Consider the following 20,088-nt stretch of genomic DNA (forward strand, 5'->3'; position numbering starts at 1 on the left):
GGCTTCCTAAAGCTTTTCCAAAGTCAAATTCAAACAATTTTCAAGCATTTCAAGGAGCATTTTCAAGGTTTTCCAGCAGCTGTGGTGAAGGACATGTTTATATACATATACCAGATGTTATTGTGCAGAATTATGTTTCATGGCAGAGTTCTACAAAAGGGAGACAAATTAAAGGAAAACACGACACAAAGTTTCATATTTCAAAACGAGACATCTGTCTGTAAGTAGGCTTGTCGTCCTATTAGAGCTGCAACAATTAATCAGTTAATTGGATTTTAATCAATTATCAGTTTGAGTCATTTTCTAAAGAAAAAAGTCCAAATTTTCAGCTTCTTAAATGTGAATATTTTCTGGTTTCTTTACTCCTCTCTGACAGTAAACTGAATATCTTTGTGTTGTGGACAAAACAAGACATTTGAGGACATCATCTAAGGACTTCTAGAAACACTGACTGACATTTTCTGATATTTTATGGAACAAAAAAAAAATATTAATGGAGAAAATGAGAAACAAATGAATCAATAGTGAAAATAATCATTACAGGAAAGGCTTGAAAAAGACAGGTCCAAACTTGTGGAGCATAAGGATGTCCATGTGACAAGATGTGACAGGATTAATTCAACAATTAATCGTTTTGAGTAATTTTTTAAGGAAAAAGTCCAATTTTTATGATTTTGTTTTTGAATATTTTCAGTTTTCTTTAATAAACTGGCCTTTCTCTGATTTATCTTATTTCTTTATCTATGAAAAATGGGTCCAAAATGTGGATTAATTAATCAATTAAGTCTCTTTTTCTTTAAAATAATACTTTTTTTTAACTCTCTCTGACTTATTGTATTTCTTCACCTAAAAATCAAGCTATTCTGTCAAACAGTGATTTATTGTAAAAGTAATGTAATTACACTTTTCAAGCAGTTTCAGGCAGTTTATCCACTTTTCAAACCTTGAAATACTAAATTAAAATTAAAGCATTTCAAGGACTTTCAGCATCTGTAAGAAACCAATTTGTCATCTGATCTCAGAGAAACTTTTCTGTCCATTTATTTATCATTTTACAGCACAGACACTGTATAAACTTGCATAAATAAAACTGTAAAATACCAAAGTTTTGGGTTGTTGACTCAAGCCACCAACACAAATTGTCTGAAACTGACAAACCAGGACTGAGAGTCAACAACCAGCTATCTCCAGAATCGCTTTTAGCATCTTGAAGCAGAGCGGGGGTGGGCTTTGAAGGAGGGGGCGTAAACTTTCCAAACATTACACCGACCTGATGAAGCTTCTCACTGGAAAGTGAAAAGCAGCTGGTGCAACAACACGTACTGAAGAACACATGGTCGTCCACAGCTTCTTCACAGCTACAGACTTTTTATTTGGATTTTTGGACTTTGTGTTCCTCATTTTCCCTTTGTACTCTAGTTTTTGCACCTGCCAGCCTTGCAACTAGCTTTTTGTATATTAGGTTGCTTTACTAAAACACATTTTTGGGCACATTTTTTGCTTCGCCCTGTCTGCATTTGGGTCCACCATCTTTGACAACAGTGTCTGCCCTATTCCAAACAGTTTCTAAGGATGACTACCCAGTTGGTTCTGTGTAACAAACCATCTGACATGTCAAGTTAACAAGCAGTAATACTAGTGGTCAGATTGATGTTAGTTTTCCTTTCACTTCCACCATCAGCCATTACTCAGGACAAATTTTCCCATGGCATTCCCACTTTGAGCTCTTTTCCGCTGCAGGGACTCGGCAACCTGTAACCAGGGCTTCCCATGACCTGTAACACATGAGGCTTGAGACTTTTTTGAGATTACTTTCTTGGGCTTTTGAGCCTTTATGTGACATGGCAGTGTGTAGATAGACAGAAAATGGGGGAAAGAAAGGGGGAATAGATGCAGCAAAGGGACACAGGCTTGAATTGAACCTAGCCTGTGGCCCTGTGTTGGACAAAGTCTATGGTTGGTGGAAGTGTGATGGATGGATACATCAAACAAACAAGCTTTCACACAGGAAGCTGGGATTGGGTCCCAATTGAAATCAAAAGTGAATGTTATCGCAAGTTTTAAGATATGTGGACACAAGGTAACATACTTATTTTAACTCAAACTATGATTTTTTCTTAAACCTAACCAAGTGCTTTTGGTGCCTACACCTAACCAAACTGTGAAATACAATGTAAACCACATGTTAGAAAGGCTTTCTGGCAACCTTGTGCATCAAACACAGAGGGGCACAATTCCATCACTATTTGACAGCCTGAGTAGTAAAATGGTAGAAACCTGGGTGCAAGCCTTTTTTCCTTGAAGTCTCTCCCACTGCTGTATCTATGAACTGATCTTCATCCTCACAGAGAGGTCAGAGGTGTGGCCTACTACAGTATTTTTGAGTTAGGACAAAAAACATACCCTTTGAATGCCTGTGAATATTCTCATTCATCCAGGTCATAGTTATCTTAAGGGATTAAATCGATCGCAACTGGACTGGTAAAATTGTCTTAGAAGACGTTTCGCCTCTCATCCGAGCAGGCTTCATCAGTTCATGCTCATCAGACTAGATAGGACAGCTCTAGTCTGATGAACAGTAGTTGGAATTCAGTTATTTATCCTCTAGGAGAGGCCGCCTCCAGACCAAGAATGGTTTCACTCCCTATTGTGAGGCCTAACGACAGTCGTTTGGGTTGAGTGGGGTGAAACCCCAGTGAGCCAACAACCGTCGTTGGGGGGGTCTCACTCGTTAGTGTTCCATTCTGTTCTAACGATGGTCGTTAGGGGCACCTGGAGCCCGGTGTGGCTGGACTGTGTTGTTGGTTTCTAGAGGCTAAATTATTGAATCTTTTGGGAAGGGATGAAAGGACAGCATTGTAAGTTGGGGATAGGTGGTGTCTTAGGCCTCCCCCTCTGTTCAGGGATGGCTTCTCAACCTTGACATAGATGGCTTCCCTTACTCCTCTTTCAAACCATCTGTCTTCTCTGTCAAGAATATGTACATCTTCGTCCTCAAAAGAGTGTGTTGTCTCTTTGAGGTGTAAGTAAACAGCAGAGTCTTGGCCTGAAGCGTTAGCCCGTCTGTGTTGTGCCATGCGCATACTTAGTTTTTGTTTAGTTTCCCCAATATAAAGGCTGGAGCATTCCTCGCCGCACTGGACCGCATACACCAGATTGTTCTTCTGGGTATGAGGCGTGCGGTCTTTAGGGTGTACCAACCTTTGTCTGAGGGTGTTACCAGGCTTGAAATGTACTGGGATGTTGTGTTTGCTGAAAACCCTTCTGAGTTTCTCAGATAAACCTGAGACATATGGAATGACAATGTTGTTTCGTCTGTCCTTCTTTTCTTTCTCCACCAAAATGTCATTTTTCCTCCTGGAATTAGCCGCGCTTTTTGCAAAGGACCAGCTGGGATAACCACAGGTTTTTAGGGCCTCCCTTAGGTGTTTATGTTCTTTTTCTCTGGCCTGTCGGCTGGTGGGAACATTATCAGCTCTGTGTTGTAGAGTTCTGATAACCCCCAGTTTATGCTCCAGTGGATGGTGTGAGTCAAAAAGTAGGTACTGGTCTGTGTGTGTGGGTTTTCTGTATACCCCAATGTGGAGGCTTCTGTTGTCTCCAATGTGGACGTCACAATCCAAGAAGGGCAACCTGTTGTCTTTGACATCTTCCCGAGTGAACTTGATGTATTCATCCACTGAGTTAATGTGCTCGGTGAAGGCCTGCACTTCTTGTCTTTGGATTTTGACCCATGTGTCATCCACATATCTGTACCAGTGACTTGGTGTTGTTCCCTCAAAGGAGTTTAAAGCCTTTGCTTCCATGTCTTCCATGTACAGATTGGCCACAATGGGGGACACTGGTGAACCCATAGCACAGCCATGTTTTTGCCTATAAAACTTCCCCTTAAATTGAAAATAAGTGGTGTTTAGGCAGAGTTCCAGTAGGCGACAGATCTGATCCGCGTTGAGAGAGGATCTGTTTTGGAGTGTTGTGTCATGTAAGAGCCGTTTTCTCACAGTTTCTACTGCATCCTGAGTTGGAATGCAGGTGAACAAGGATGTGACGTCGAACTACCTACAGGAATTACAAAAAGAAGGAACTATTGACCGTCTACAATATCACCGGTTATATCCTCAGGAAACCATTCCCGGCATTTATGGGCTCCCAAAAATACACAAAGAAGGGGCTCCACTCAGACCCATTGTCAGCAGCATTAACTCAGTGACATACAACATTGCTAAGTATGTTGCCAACATCTTAGCACCCCTTGTGGGCAAAACCCCACATCACATCAAAAACTCTATGGACTTCGTAGATAGAGTCAGAGGCCTGAAACTGGATCACAATGAAACAATGGTTTCCTTCGACGTCACATCCTTGTTCACCTGCATTCCAACTCAGGATGCAGTAGAAACTGTGAGAAAACGGCTCTTACATGACACAACACTCCAAAACAGATCCTCTCTCAACGCGGATCAGATCTGTCGCCTACTGGAACTCTGCCTAAACACCACTTATTTTCAATTTAAGGGGAAGTTTTATAGGCAAAAACATGGCTGTGCTATGGGTTCACCAGTGTCCCCCATTGTGGCCAATCTGTACATGGAAGACATGGAAGCAAAGGCTTTAAACTCCTTTGAGGGAACAACACCAAGTCACTGGTACAGATATGTGGATGACACATGGGTCAAAATCCAAAGACAAGAAGTGCAGGCCTTCACCGAGCACATTAACTCAGTGGATGAATACATCAAGTTCACTCGGGAAGATGTCAAAGACAACAGGTTGCCCTTCTTGGATTGTGACGTCCACATTGGAGACAACAGAAGCCTCCACATTGGGGTATACAGAAAACCCACACACACAGACCAGTACCTACTTTTTGACTCACACCATCCACTGGAGCATAAACTGGGGGTTATCAGAACTCTACAACACAGAGCTGATAATGTTCCCACCAGCCGACAGGCCAGAGAAAAAGAACATAAACACCTAAGGGAGGCCCTAAAAACCTGTGGTTATCCCAGCTGGTCCTTTGCAAAAAGCGCGGCTAATTCCAGGAGGAAAAATGACATTTTGGTGGAGAAAGAAAAGAAGGACAGACGAAACAACATTGTCATTCCATATGTCTCAGGTTTATCTGAGAAACTCAGAAGGGTTTTCAGCAAACACAACATCCCAGTACATTTCAAGCCTGGTAACACCCTCAGACAAAGGTTGGTACACCCTAAAGACCGCACGCCTCATACCCAGAAGAACAATCTGGTGTATGCGGTCCAGTGCGGCGAGGAATGCTCCAGCCTTTATATTGGGGAAACTAAACAAAAACTAAGTATGCGCATGGCACAACACAGACGGGCTAACGCTTCAGGCCAAGACTCTGCTGTTTACTTACACCTCAAAGAGACAACACACTCTTTTGAGGACGAAGATGTACATATTCTTGACAGAGAAGACAGATGGTTTGAAAGAGGAGTAAGGGAAGCCATCTATGTCAAGGTTGAGAAGCCATCCCTGAACAGAGGGGGAGGCCTAAGACACCACCTATCCCCAACTTACAATGCTGTCCTTTCATCCCTTCCCAAAAGATTCAATAATTTAGCCTCTAGAAACCAACAACACAGTCCAGCCACACCGGGCTCCAGGTGCCCCTAACGACCATCGTTAGAACAGAATGGAACACTAACGAGTGAGACCCCCCCAACGACGGTTGTTGGCTCACTGGGGTTTCACCCCACTCAACCCAAACGACTGTCGTTAGGCCTCACAATAGGGAGTGAAACCATTCTTGGTCTGGAGGCGGCCTCTCCTAGAGGATAAATAACTGAATTCCAACTACTGTTCATCAGACTAGAGCTGTCCTATCTAGTCTGATGAGCATGAACTGATGAAGCCTGCTCGGATGAGAGGCGAAACGTCTTCTAAGACAATTTTACCAGTCCAGTTGCGATCGATTTAATCCCTTAAGATACCCTTTGAATGTTTATATTTTGTAGACTTTTGTATAGATTTTGATGTCAGATTACATGTGCAAACATAAGTATGACAACCTCAGACTTTTGGGGCCCCCCAAAGTGGGGCTGGAACCCCAGGTTGAGAAGCAGTGGTCTTGACCAATCTCAATCAACAGCACTGCCAGCAGCCCTGAAAGTAACATGGAAGTTGCATGTATCAGTCCGCATGCAGAGACAGGAATCCATAACTTTATGAAGCTTTGTGTTTAGGAATCTACATTTAGAAGCTACATTTCTTACTTTTCGACACAACAAATACGTGTTAGAACAAGGAAACCCCAAAGCCAAAACAGCAAAGCTGTAACACTCTCATTTTTAGAATTGTTCACTGCTTATAGTGCCTCCTGGGCAAATTGATTTTTGTTATTTTCTGCCAGCTTAGCATTTTCTACTGTGGCATTATCTGAGTGTGTTTGAGCAAGTGGCTAAATGCACCACCATAGAAAGCCCTTATCACCCAAACACACTGTAACTTCAGCTCCAGGTGTTCGTTGCCGTGTTACTGTACCCAACACACATGGCCATGTTGCTAATTAAAGCAATCCCGTGCTTATCCTGAGAGGGAAATACCTGGATTAGAGGGAGATTTGCAACTCAAACCCGAGACATGCCTAATCAATTTAAAGCCATTAGACAATTAATTCACTTTGGTGGAGGGTGGATATTACACATGCACTAATCTGGCCCCTAAGTTGTCACTGTGTGTACTGATGAGTATTGAGTGCTCTGTGTACATATACAGTGAGGAGAATGGGCAAGCAACCCATGCAGAGGAAAGCAATAAACAAATGATGTTTCCTGTTTGAGCATCAGGTCAATAGCTTGAGTGGATTACATCAGTTACAGAGCAACACCTGATTTACTGTGAGAAGGAAACGGCCCAAATACCATCTAAGTTAAGCTGCATCCCACTTCATTTTTAGAAATAAAAAATTGTGAAATTCTGCCAAGTTGGAGTTAAGACTTGAAAACTTTATTTCACTGTTCGAGGGACAAAAAACAGGAACATTTCTCAAGAGCAACTCCTGAATTAAGTCTTCATTTATTTCTAAAGTTATAAATAAAATCACATCATGACAGTCATTTAACATACAGTGATGAAAAAGTAAAATTATTCATACCAACAACCTAATTCTATTTTATTTGGTGAAAATTTATTTTTTAAGAATTTATATTGAAATACATGTAATTTATTAAACGTTCAGTTTGCTTTAATTTTGTACGTCCTGCATTTCTGCAGAGCTCCTGCAGCCTACAGATCTCCCCCGAGGGCTTGGAAAATTTAACCATATATTGTACATTCAACAGGATTACAACCTTTTCAATAAACCATGTGTGGCTCCAACTCACTATTTGGACTCCTGCGCTCATTTTTTTTTGCATGTGAAATTGCTACATATTGCTTCTTTAAGATCCACTTGTTTTCTTGAGCTGTAAATGGCATCTTACAGCCTTCATCAATGTTTTGAGTTTCCTCTGTTGAAATGTTTCAGTTGTGTAAGTGACCTCTGACCTCTTCACAGTGGATCCCATGAGTGATTTTACTCTGGCGTTCCTTGTTTCTGCTGTTCATTCAGTCTCTTGTCTCATCGTTCCACTGATGTAGTGCTCCCCACGGCTGTCACATGTGATGTCATGATGACGACATTCCAGCCCTCCTCTCAGGTGGTGTTCCTATCTTTAAGGTGTACCAGCTTAATGTCTGAAAAATTTGCAGACTTTAGGCTTTGAAATTGCGTGCAATGCCAACACCAAATTTCAGTTTTGCCAATCTTTCCTTCCTTCATATAAAATGTCACTTCAGTGTAGTACAAAGCACGGGAAAGTCCATGCATGGAGGAGGTGGGGTGAATGGATGGGTCAAACAAACACAGAACCTTTACCCAAAATTTGTAATTATTTGAAGCTGTAAGTTACATTATGTGTTTTTTCCCAAACCTAACCAAGTTGCTTTGATGCCTAAACCTAACCAAACTTTAACTGTTTCACAATATAAAAAGTTAATGCAAATGGCTTATTACCAGCATGCAGAATTGAACTTCAGCACATGCAGTCCACACAATTTGAAACTATAAAGTCGTGTTATTTGTACACAGATTGAAGAGAGACTGTCAAAACGCAAGCACTTAGCTCAGTCTGCACATGAAGTGGCAAGAGGGTGTTATGGAGACTTCAAGGGATGGCAAATATGCATGACAATTTAATTGCAAAGAATCACATATATCAATATCTGCTTGGAAAAGCCTGTGTTATTGAGGCACACACCTGAGTTGCAATTTCCAAAGGTGGCATTCGAGATGAATGAATTTAGCTTGTACATTTGCCTTAAAATGTGACAAGAACAGAAAAGTGTTGAAATCCTGCCCCCTGGAGCCAGTATTTCAAAACTTTTAATCTGGGTCAGAATGATCCAGATTTTGTAATCCCTTTTTTAGATACCCAGATAAAACTGATCCTGAAAGTTTTGTCCTGGTTTTTCAAATTATTTTCAGATAGGATCATTCTGATCCTGATAGCACAACATCAGGATTACAGAATTGTGATTTGCTGTCATTAGCTCAGCCTCCATCTGTTGGTCAAAATAACATTTCATTCACAAAGACACATAAATATGTTGGGAGGTGCATTATTATTATTATTATTATTATTATTATTATTATTAATTAAATGTCTTGTTGGATAAAAAGACCCTCAGTAAATGAATGGTCTCTCTGACTTTCCAGCTGGTTCACCTGGTTGCAGTGCTGTCAGTGGTCGGATGGGGTCATCTACTGAGGGCTGCCACTGCATGAGGAACCTTGCATCCTTCAGTGATTATCATGAACTGCTGATTATTATGATTATTATTATTGTGAACCTTTTATGATTATTATGAAGCATGATGCAGGTGAGAATTATGTTGCAGATTGCACTTTCAGAGGAAGAAATGTGAAACTCTTGTTTTTCCACCTACCCATTTTTTACAGAATACCTTGCAATTGCAAACAATCGCATAAATTAATATTATTAAAAAAAAAAACTGGTTTACTGGTTAATTGTTTAATTTGATGGATATTGCTTTGGCATGATTTGTGTCACTTTAATATGCAAAAAATTAATCAAAGACTGCTAAAAAAAAACAGTCCCTCCAGGATGTTGCGATCGTAAAAATTCATGGAACTTTAACCAATCCCAATTCTGTGTGATCTGCAACTTTTCTGCAGATTTGACCAATCATCGTAGCTTTCCACAAGTTCTGCCAATCACAGCAGTCTTGCATGCAAACGTCATACATGTACATCTGAGTGAACTGACCTCATTTTGTTTTATGATTCACTTTTTTGCATTTATTTTCTTTTTTTTTTATTTTGTTACAGATACTGAAAAGAACATAACATTTGTCATTGTTATTGAAACTTAGCAGCGCTCTGTGCACCTTTATTTCGTAATTTTGTGCTGTTTTGACTGATTTTCAGATTGTTAAAGATTTTTCAAATATTCTGCTTCTTTGTGGAATACTCCACTGCTGCACTTCTTCATTTACACATAAAACAGATTTTTATAATTTTTGTAATTCCTAGCCTTTAGGGTTAGTTAGAACACTCAGGACAGAGTGTGGTTTTGTTTTCCCTGGAACAAGTTGCCTCTGATTTTTAGTGAATTATAACAAAAACTGCAACTTTCTTTTGCAATTTTCACTTGGTCCTGCAATTTCATCGCAAAAAATGCCACAACGTTCACTGCAATTTTCTAGAAAAGCTGCCATGAAATCGGGCATTTTAGGCCGCAACACTCTGAAAAACGGCCCACAAAATCCTGTAAAATACATCCCATGAGCCCCACATGTCTTTATATCCACCTTGAATCCATGCTGAATCCACCTTTCCAGTTTGATCAGGATAATGCTGATTTTTAGCATCAAAGCTATCTGAATTTCCACCTCTGAGTTTTGAAACACCCCAAAATAACATTTGATCTGGATTCAGGGTCAAAATATCAAAATCCATATCCCAGTTTTTTGGAATCAAGATTACATCTCCTGGTTTTGAAACACCCGACACTGAGATTTAATTATATTTGGGTAATTTTGATCTAGATTAAAAGTTTTGAAATACTGGCCCCTGGTGATGTGGACTCTTCCCTTGACGTGATTCTTACTGACCACCACAAAGGTTAGAAATACAGATGTACCACATATACATATGATTTCTTTCATTCATCCAGAATGCATAGAAACATTATTACATGTGTAGCATATGTTAAACTGAATACATTACTTTAATTTGCATACACAAAATAAAATACAATAAACAGCCACATTTCCATTCAGTACTAAGCTGTCAGGGGACATTTGTCTATATATATACTGTCTATATTTTACAGAGCTACAGAGGGAGGAAGCTGACTAATACTCGAGCCACACATTGTCTTTAAGCTGAGAAAAATTGGCCTGAATATTTCTGTAAAAAAAAAAAAAAAACATTCATTCCAATTAAAGCAGGCCTGTGCAAGTGCAGCCAAGCAGCTCTGTTATTCAATTCCATTAGAATGAACGATGCAGCGGCATGCAACCATGCAGTTAACAGGAATTAAAACCATAGGCAAGATGACGGATTACACGAGAATAGAGGTGTGTGTCTCTGAGTGTGTGTGTGTATGCATCCATGCACACATGTACTTTTTTTTCCTTGCGCTCTATTTTGCCAAAATTGTACATATTGAATATTTTTCCAACACATGTACTTGAATATTAAATCAAAATAGCCTGAACATTGAAATGTGCTATTAGGTCTGTGCTGTGGCATGGCTTCAGTGTACTTGTCAGTATTTGCCAGCTGTAGTTATTGCGTGATGTATGGCTCTGTTCTTGATGCATGCATGACAGTTGGCAGTCATTAATCATAGTTAGAAGATAGGACATGGCGTAGGGTCCCTTTTCTCGCTCGTGGTAAGTCTCATATAAGTTTAGCGTGATGTTCTCCAGGTCCAAGCTGCTGCAGGGATGCTGACATACGCAAACAAATTTCATATCATTCAACTCTGAGAATGCTGCTGTGGAAAAAAAACATGACTTGTAAACACATCCGAGCTGGCAAACACCGGGCCTTCCAATCCTGCACTGTACATTTAACAACTACAGTGTGTGTCTTTGTGTTGATTTCACTGCAGTAGAAGTTTCCTTTACTTTCCCTTTTCCAAACTTTCCTTTGTTCTGCTGCTCAGCATCATGTTTCTTGTAGATGCGTGGGTGTGACAGTCAGAACCGGGCTCACCGAGTGTGTCTGCGCTGGTAAAACAGCATTGTTGCGACACACCCACCTTCGCAGAGTAGACTAACCATGCATTTAATTAGAAACAAAAGCTGGAAATAATTAATTAGACAGCAATTCCCTTTTTTACCCTTGCCAAACTTTATAATGGAGTAGATAGGCTGCTGGAATTTCACAGAAAATAATTCATTAAAATTAAAAGCGAGGGGAGGCCACAAAGACAAATGGTCACTGTTCCACTTCAGCGTCCAGGGATCCTGTTTGGAAATGTTTTGGTGGTGTTTTGGTGCATGTGTTGATATGGCTGACGGTTCAATTCCCTTTGAGATCTTGCAGTTTAGAAAATGTGCAGCTAAAAATGAGCGTGCTAACATTTTGAAGCACCCTTCCATAACTAATTTACCTCATCTATGCCAATTAAATGCCAATCTCTAAGATTTTCATTTAAATAAATAAATATCTGTTAAAGGGACAGTTCACCCTAAAATCAAAAGGACATATTTTACCCCGGCCTGTAGTGCTATTTAACCATTTAGATTTCTTTGACAAAGCCTGTCAGCAACCTGTCTGGGGAGAAGGGGACGGGGAAAAACAACTCACTTTAATATCTTGAATTTTGACTTCAGTACCCACTTTTGACCGATAGTGTGTTATGTATTTCACCTTTAAGTGACTATCTATCATTGAATGAGGTATCACAATGGTGGTTGAGTGTATGACTCATTGATGATGAAAATAGAATAATATTCATATATTTGCAGTGTTATGAACTGGATCACGACATTTACAGAAAAAATGCTGTATTGAGTTACTGCTGATGTAATCTCTATAAACAGTAAAGTGCATATGAATGCAGAATGCTAAATCAGGTGATAGGTTCAGAGTTTGCTGCTAATCCAAACTGAACTTTTCCTACTGCACCAGTTTCACATTAAACGCATTTATTTAGAGAAACATAACTTTTATTCTGGAGTAGTCAGAGGAAATGCAATGTGTTAGTAAATGTGCTTCGCACTCACCACTATCGTTTATCAAAAATAAGTCTAACAATCATTTTCAGCACTTGTTCTCAGCAGATCAGTTTTAAATCTTGCAGGCAGTAAAGGAACAAGGAGCAGCCACAGTTAGCTGCAGGTGACAGGCTGCACACCACCAACTTTTCAGCGAAGTAACCAACTCCTGTCACAGTGCCCTGCTGTTCACACACTCATGCAGTGTGTGGCATAAAATCAGTAACTCAGACTGATGGAGAAAGGCCAATTATTGCCTGACTTCTTCATTAATGAGAATAATGTTGCACACTTTCTCTTGAAAGATATTCATAGAGTTGAACTTGTTTGCACAAATGAGGAGTGACAGAAGTAGTCAACACTGGAACTAAGAGCTTGTCTTGACTCGGGACTTGAATGCAAAGACTTGAGACTTAACTGTGACTTGCAAAATAATGCAAGCTGAGTCAAGGTTCAAGTCCCAAACTTTAAGTTTTGTGTCCTAAAGTCATATTGCAATCTTCACCAAACGTAATGCCATTTTAACATCAGAGCCTCAACCTGTGCAACGTAAAATGTCAAACTAAGTTGGAAGTTGTTGCATCTTCGTCTATACATCCACGACCATTCTGCAAATTTTTTTTTGTCAACCACTTCATAAGTTTTGCACACAAACAAAATAATTTTTGCTACTAGAAGGAGCAGCTACAGTGAGCTGTAGGTGACAGGCTGCACACCTCCAACTTTTCAGAGAGGTAACCAACTCCTAACACTGTGCCCTGCTTTTTGCATAACAATGCCAAATTAGTAGCTCACAAATCAATGTAAAAGCGTCAAATATTGCCTTATTTCTGTATTATAACCACAATAGTTTGTTGTGCTGCCCCAGAATTCTGTGACCTGTGACTTTGTTACCAACAGAAACAGGTGTTGCCAAATCAACCAAGACTTCAAGATCACCACCTTAAAGTAATTATTACAACAGTGTAGATGAAATGTATGAGACCACCAGCTGATTCAGGCTGGGACATTAATAGTCTAATGCAAACGCCTCACTTTAGCTGAGCTCATATTTGATTGAAGGACAGTGGTCTGTTATGCAGGAGTGTGTTTGATCATTAGTTATTGCAATTACAGTGATTATGCACGGAGCGTACCACTTCAGTGTGATCACAGTCTGAATCAGAGGCTGCAGCTGCATCTCCCCTTCATTCTGTAGTTCATAGTGGAAAAGTCAGTCAGGTGGACCATGCAGCAACCCAGGATGTGTGTGAGCGGTCATCAGTAGTGCGAGCTATGTAGCCTCGACATGATGGATTGTTAAAATGGGGATAACGGTGCACACTTTCAGTCAGTCTCTCCTGATAGATATTCATAGAGCTGAACTCGTTTGCACAAATGAGAAGTGACAGAAATAACCAACGGTGGAACTGAGTCATTGTTTTGCAAGTTTCAATCTTTGCATTCAAGTCCCAAGTCAACACAAGCAAGAGCTGAGTCAAGTCTCAAGTCCCAAACTTGAACTTTTGAGTCCTAAAAAAGTCCTAATGCGATCTTCAGCCTCGACTTGTGCAACTTCAAATATCGAACAAAGTTTGAAGTTGTTGTGTCTCTGTCTGTAAGTTTTGACCACACGTTTTACATACTGCATTCTGGTTTTGCACAAACAAAATGGTTTAATTTTTTTCCAGCTAGAGTTCAGCAATACAACGTTTCTTCTTGGTTCTCTCCTGCACTTGATTGGATGCTGTTAGATTGGTTCAAACAAAGTCAATCTGGGGAACTTGCTGAGAATGAATAGCGTTAACGTTAGTTGATTCAGGAAATGAAAGGAAATGAAGAGATTCAAGGATCGTGTACTTCTTAAATGGCAGACTTTTTTAATCATTAGGCTTGGGAAAGGTATCAAGTAATGTCAAGTCAAAATGCTCAAGTCCGAGTGAAGTCACGAGTCATTGTTGTTAAAATTAAAGTCACATTACAAATTTATTTGATTTTGTAAAGTTGATTCTAAAATCATAAAATTTGACACTCGTGTCCAAGTCATGTGACTGAAGTACCTTTGTGTGAAGAGAGAGGGAGAGAGAAAATTCAAGCACTCTCTTACTTTAACACCCCCACAAGCCTGCTCAATCACTAACACACTTGATTGCCTTCATCAGAATTTTTTTGTTTGTAGCTCTCTACTAATTTTACCATTCAAACAGGGTTTAACGTTTTGATGATCCAGCAACTGTGTTTGAAGAATTCTGTGGGCCTTAGATAACTTGATATGCCAGATGGTTTGTTACAAAGAAACATCTGTAAAGTCTTCCTTAGAAACTGTTTGGAAAAGGGCAGACACTTTCAAAAAACACTTGGCAGGTGATTGGATGAACCATCTGTCTATTGCGTCTAACATGGGCTAACTTCAACCAATCAGATCAAATGCTTGCTGAAGCTGGTCGGGAAAAGAGCGAAAACTGTAGAGTCTCAGATATGCATTTGGTTTAAAGAAGGGATAGGGCATACATCCAAATAATTATGCATCTCAAAAATACAAAGAGTTATTTTTATCACCATTATCAACCATTAATACAACACAGCAAATCTCTGCCTGGCCAGAAATGTTCTTAAATATACTGAGTGCTGTTCTTCATCTTAACTTGTTGCCTTTTTATCAGAATGCACTGTAAACTTCAAACTGAGATTGATGGCTGATCCGACACAAGCTCATTTCAGTAACAAGATAAGAACAAACAAAACAGATGCAAGCGAAAGGACACATTTACACTCCAATTAGTGCTTTTAAAGGCCGGTGCTGTATCAAATGCAGAAAACACAGCCTGTAGCCTCCTCCATAATGAGTCATTGAACCATGGCTTCCAATGGGCCTCCTTCGTCAATGTCACGTCCACTGAGTGCCTCAGTCACATTCAAATTGGCCCCGGGTCCGCAGACATTGATAAAGGGTCTGTGTGCGGTGGGAGGCATGCGGGCTAATTCCTCCAGGCTGGGCTGAGGCAGTCCAGTCGCTGTCCATCACTTTCCTGTTATTTGCATTGGCCCCAATCAGTCCAGAGTGTTGATCAATGCACAGTCAAAGTGAGCTTTCTTCCAGCATTAGGAGCTGCTTTCCATTATACTCTTAGGTCCTGCCCAACAATGTTTCAGCGCTGAATAGACGCTGTGGGGGCTGCCTACACAATGTGGGAGCTATGTGATGGTGGCACCGCAGCTGTAGTTGTACATAGCTGCATCTGTATATTTTTATGAAATCAGTCGCCTATATTAGTTTCCTCACACAAGGGTTAGAGGCCAAGTTAAGTGGGGGCCACAGAGAACTGTACCAGGAAAAAAAGATAAGAAAAAACAGTTGAAAAATGAAATCTGAACTAGCTTTTGCTGCAGCTGGTGTTGTCACAATACTGGAAATTTCTAACTTCAATACAACACCTTAAAATATATTGACATTCAATACCGTTTTCAATACCACTGGGAGTAAATTGACTCTGAGGGTATAAAATTTTAGATTTCTATTTGAAGATAGATACAAGAGATTATAACATGACAGATATGGATACAGCAAAAGGAGACGAGTGATGAGAAGAAGATGGAACTGTGGATGACTGAAAGGAGACAGGTCTTTGTGGGCACTTCAACGATGTGCGTCAGCTCAGTTTTGGAAAGAAAAAAGAGCCAGAAAGTGCGGCTTGTATCAGAGTATCCGTTAGAGCTGCAACAATTAATTGATTACTAAATTAATTACCAACTACTTTATAACTAACTAACTAATTTATCAGTTTGAGTCTTTTTTTTTAAGGAAAGATGTCCTGATTTACTCCAACAGTAAACCATTTAGGGATGTTATCTTTATCCTGATCAACATTTTCCACCATTTTCTGACATTGTATGGACCTACTAACTGATCAGTGGAGAAAATGATTGACAGACTGATTGATAATGAAAATAATTGTTAGAGGAAAGTCTTAAAAAATAGGTCCAAACATGGACGAGATTGCAGGATTAATTAATTTAATAATAGAGAAAATAATCAAGAGATTAATCAACAAAGAAAATAATTGTTTGGTGCAGCCCTGGTATCAATATTGTGAAAAAGGTTTATTGACAGCATTTCAAAAATACAGTTTTGATATTTATCAATATTTCTGACAACACTAGCAGCTGAAACCAACACTGAAACAAACAAAATAAATGGCAAGTGCCCGTTCCATAAGTTTGAAATGTCAGCAGTGTGTTTTACTTTTCACCTCCACATCATTGACACAGAAGATAGCTGCTGCCATAACACTGAACTAGAGCTGTAAAATAAGACCTTTTTGTATCATAAACTTCTTGGCAGCTTTGGTCCCTTATAAGCATTGTTGGGTAGTGTTACTTTAAATATAACTTGTTACAGTACAGCGTTACCTACTGAGAAAAATAACTCACTAGAGTACTTTTGTGTACTCTTGCATCCAAGATGTACTCCAAGAGAGATCCTCTGAAAGAGGTACTGTGAGAGAAATACTCTGAGACAAATACTCTGAGAGAGATACTCCACGAGAGATACTCCGGGAAAAATATTCCACAACTCTGAGACAGATTCCCCAAGAAAGATACTTGCAGAGATATTTCAGCGTCTGCTGAGACACAGAGTAGGTCGTGTCTGTTCTATTATAGTACTTATATTATTCAAACTCATGGATGTTTAACTCAAAACTGACTTTCCAGATTCATACTTCCCACAGTAGTAGTATTAGCTCAGCTCACTTGGAACGACCGAGGGAAAACCAAAAAAGGAACCTGGTACTGTCCACAACTTTCGACCAAAAATATGAGTGAGTCAAGTCAAGTCGAGATGATAGAAATATAGAAATCTGAGTTTTCTTTGAACTAAAACAAAATAGAATTCAGTTTAATTTGTAATTGTTATTTGAGTAACCTGAGGTAACAGCATTTTTCTTGATTATAAATTACCACATAGACATGTATTTTATAAAATATTAAATCAAAATGACAAATTCTTTTCAGGATAAATATGCATAATAAATGTAAGTTTGTATAATTTGTGTTTCACTTGTTTCACAGTTTAATTATCTGTTATTTGTGTCTGTGTTTCTTCACATGACACTATTAAAATGCCTAATCTATTTAATATTCAGCACTTTAGATCTCCATATGCATAGGATTATATTTACAATTTGGCCTTTCAAATTTGAAATGGAATGTGAAATGACATATAAATATTTTATTCTTTTATTTTCCTGTCTCTCTTTCTCTCTCTCTTTCTTTCTCTGTATGCCTCTCCCTCATCAGCCCAGTTACCATGTTGTCCTGCTTCCTTCCTAAAGTAGCCAGTTCTGGTTGACGATTTACAGTAAAATTGCTTACAAATTGAAGTGGAAAATGTTTTGCAGACCTGGCAGCTTTCAAGTCCTGCGCCCATTTGTCACTCGACATTTCCTTTTGTGTAACAGCACGAGAATTAATTAGGCTGCGTGGCGGCAAGTTTACGGCCATAATTTATGGGGAGATGAGATTCCTTAGACACCATCTCGGACCTGTGTCGATTTATTATTTTTATTATTATTGTGGTGCGTGCGTGTGTGTGTATACAGTATGTGTTCGACTTGTGAATGAGGTTGCCCTGCGTTAATAGCAGTAAAGCAAGATTCATTTGCACTACTTGGGGTTTGTGGCAGGACAAACATATTCACCGTGGAGTAACAGACAGGCTAACAGGCAGACATAAACAAAAACAGACTCCATAGTAATACATTCAAAAGCACATTATGCATAAATATACGTATGCATAAGCACATAGATTGCATGCACATTATTTTTTAGAAGCCACACACACACACACACACACTGGAGCTGACAGACTGGTGGGGACTTACTTTTATTTTTATTTTTATTTTGAACCATTTTATTTACAGAATTGAAACATACTTATGATATTCTGACATCCACTTTACTCCTCAGTCATCTTCACTAATTTACAAAAATACATGAGAAAAAGTTTAAATGAACACGTGAAACAGACAACGCTGATGAGAGCCAGCCGCAAGAGCACATGAAATGTTGTTCTATTGATTATATTATATTATATGAATATTCTATATATATTATATAATATATAGAGAATTCTCTATATATTATATAATATATATAGAATATGTATTTCATTCACATGCGTTAAAGGCATTTTATTTACATGCACTTTGACCATGCATCAGGAAGAAGTTGGAGCATGGGGAGTTCCTAAAATGCTGAAGGAAAAAACATATTTCAGAGGAGTTTTGATTTTATCACCACAAGAAACAATGAGACACATGTATTGGGCAAATAATGGTAGGTGTAAATCTTTATTTACTTATTTACTGTTGGATCATGTAGCTTGGCTATATTCTGCACTGCATGTTTATGCTTCTCTGGAATGGACAGTCAGTTTTCATATTTGTGGGCATGATTGTCAGTGAGACTGGAAGTTTAATCTACTTCTTTTTTAAAGATTTTTTTTTAGATTTTTTGCCTTTAATCATAGTGACAGCTGAAGGCATGACAGGAAAGGGGGCGAAGAGAGAGGGGACGACACACAGCAAATGGGCCACAGGCAGGACCCGAACCAGAAGCAGAAGACCAACAGCCCCAGCACATGGTGCACATGCCCCACCAACTGAGCCACAGGGGCGCCCCTTAAATCTATTTGTTAAGAGTGTGTGTGTGTGTGTGTGTGTGTGTGTGTGTGTGTGTGTGTGTGTGTGTGTGTGTGTGTGTGTGTGTGTGTGTGTGCATCAGAGAGAGATGCATCAGAGAGCTTGGAATGCATGGGCTGAAAAAGTGCAGACTTTGTTAGGCTGGGGTCAGGATAGGGCTTGAACATTATGGGCCAGTCTGGTCTAAGGCTGGAGTTTTTGACACATGCCAGTTTACACTGGTTTTGCGTTGCGAGACAGCTGGATTTGCAAGAATCTATCATGCCAGCCTTCAAGTTATCTGTTTTTGTCTGCAAACAAAGTGGTGCAGTCAATCAGTGTCCTAGGAGGGACTTCTGGCAGCTATCGGGATGGTTTGAGCTGTGACGACAGCAAGAAGCGTCCATGGAAGTTAATGCAGATACTGTGATATCATCAGTTATCAGAACAGGAAAGTATTGAAAGAAGAACAAAGAAGTGGGGTGCTTGGATAGCTCAGTTGGTAGAGCTTGCGCCCCATGTACGGAGGCTGTGAGTCCTCTGCAGCGGCTGTGGGTTTGACTCCCGCCCATTGCCCTTTGCTGCGTGTCATTCCCCCACTCTCTCTCCCCATTTCCTGTCATGTCTTCAGCTGTCCAAAAATATATAAAGAAGAACAAAGAACGACACTGAAGGCTTTTCTCTATGGAAAAAGATGTTTTTGCTCTTCTGCTGACCGCCTTCGCCAAGAGTTTGATCTGATTTGTTGAAGTTAGCCCATGTTAGAGGTGACAGATAGATGGTTTGCTGCAAAGTGTTTTCTGAAAGTGCCTGCCCTTTTCCAAACAGTTCCAAGGGATGACATCCCATTTGGCGTGTCAGGTCAAAAAATCAGTGGACAGTCAGAGAAAATTACGGGAGCCACCCACATCCAACCACGTGGTCCACCACTTTGGCCCACACTGAAATATCTCAACAGCTATTACCATACTGAAGCATACAGTGATTCATGAGTGTACTTGGTATCAGAGAACCTTAGGTCAAAGATCAATGATCAGCTTGTGGTTGTATCATCAGATGCAGCCATATGCCTAAAACACTTGGGTGAGGAGAGGTTGCCATCTGCATACCCCCAGTTTGTTGGGACCACATGGACCCCTCTGCAGTCTTGTTCATACAGCCAAGATTCCAA

General features: G+C 39.8%; 2 protein-coding genes across 2 annotated transcripts; one reads left to right on the top strand and one right to left on the bottom strand.

The window, feature by feature from the left end:
• Positions 1–2,762: 2,762 nt before the first annotated feature.
• On the bottom strand, positions 2,763–4,004 carry LOC146327376 (uncharacterized). Its single transcript, XM_084716256.1, has one exon. It carries the CDS (start codon positions 3,852–3,854, stop codon positions 2,763–2,765), a length of 1,092 nt encoding a protein of 363 aa, XP_084572382.1. The 5' UTR covers positions 3,855–4,004.
• A 22-nt stretch (positions 4,005–4,026) lies between these two features.
• On the top strand, positions 4,027–5,640 carry LOC146327377 (uncharacterized). Its single transcript, XM_084716257.1, has one exon. The coding sequence runs from the start codon at positions 4,027–4,029 to the stop codon at positions 5,638–5,640; it is 1,614 nt and encodes a 537-aa protein (XP_084572383.1).
• Positions 5,641–20,088: the final 14,448 nt, after the last annotated feature.

Source organism: Lutjanus erythropterus, chromosome 4 (assembly GCF_056507025.1).
Source record: "Lutjanus erythropterus isolate fLutEry1 chromosome 4, fLutEry1.hap2, whole genome shotgun sequence".
Taxonomy (NCBI): Eukaryota; Metazoa; Chordata; class Actinopteri; order Lutjaniformes; family Lutjanidae; genus Lutjanus; species Lutjanus erythropterus.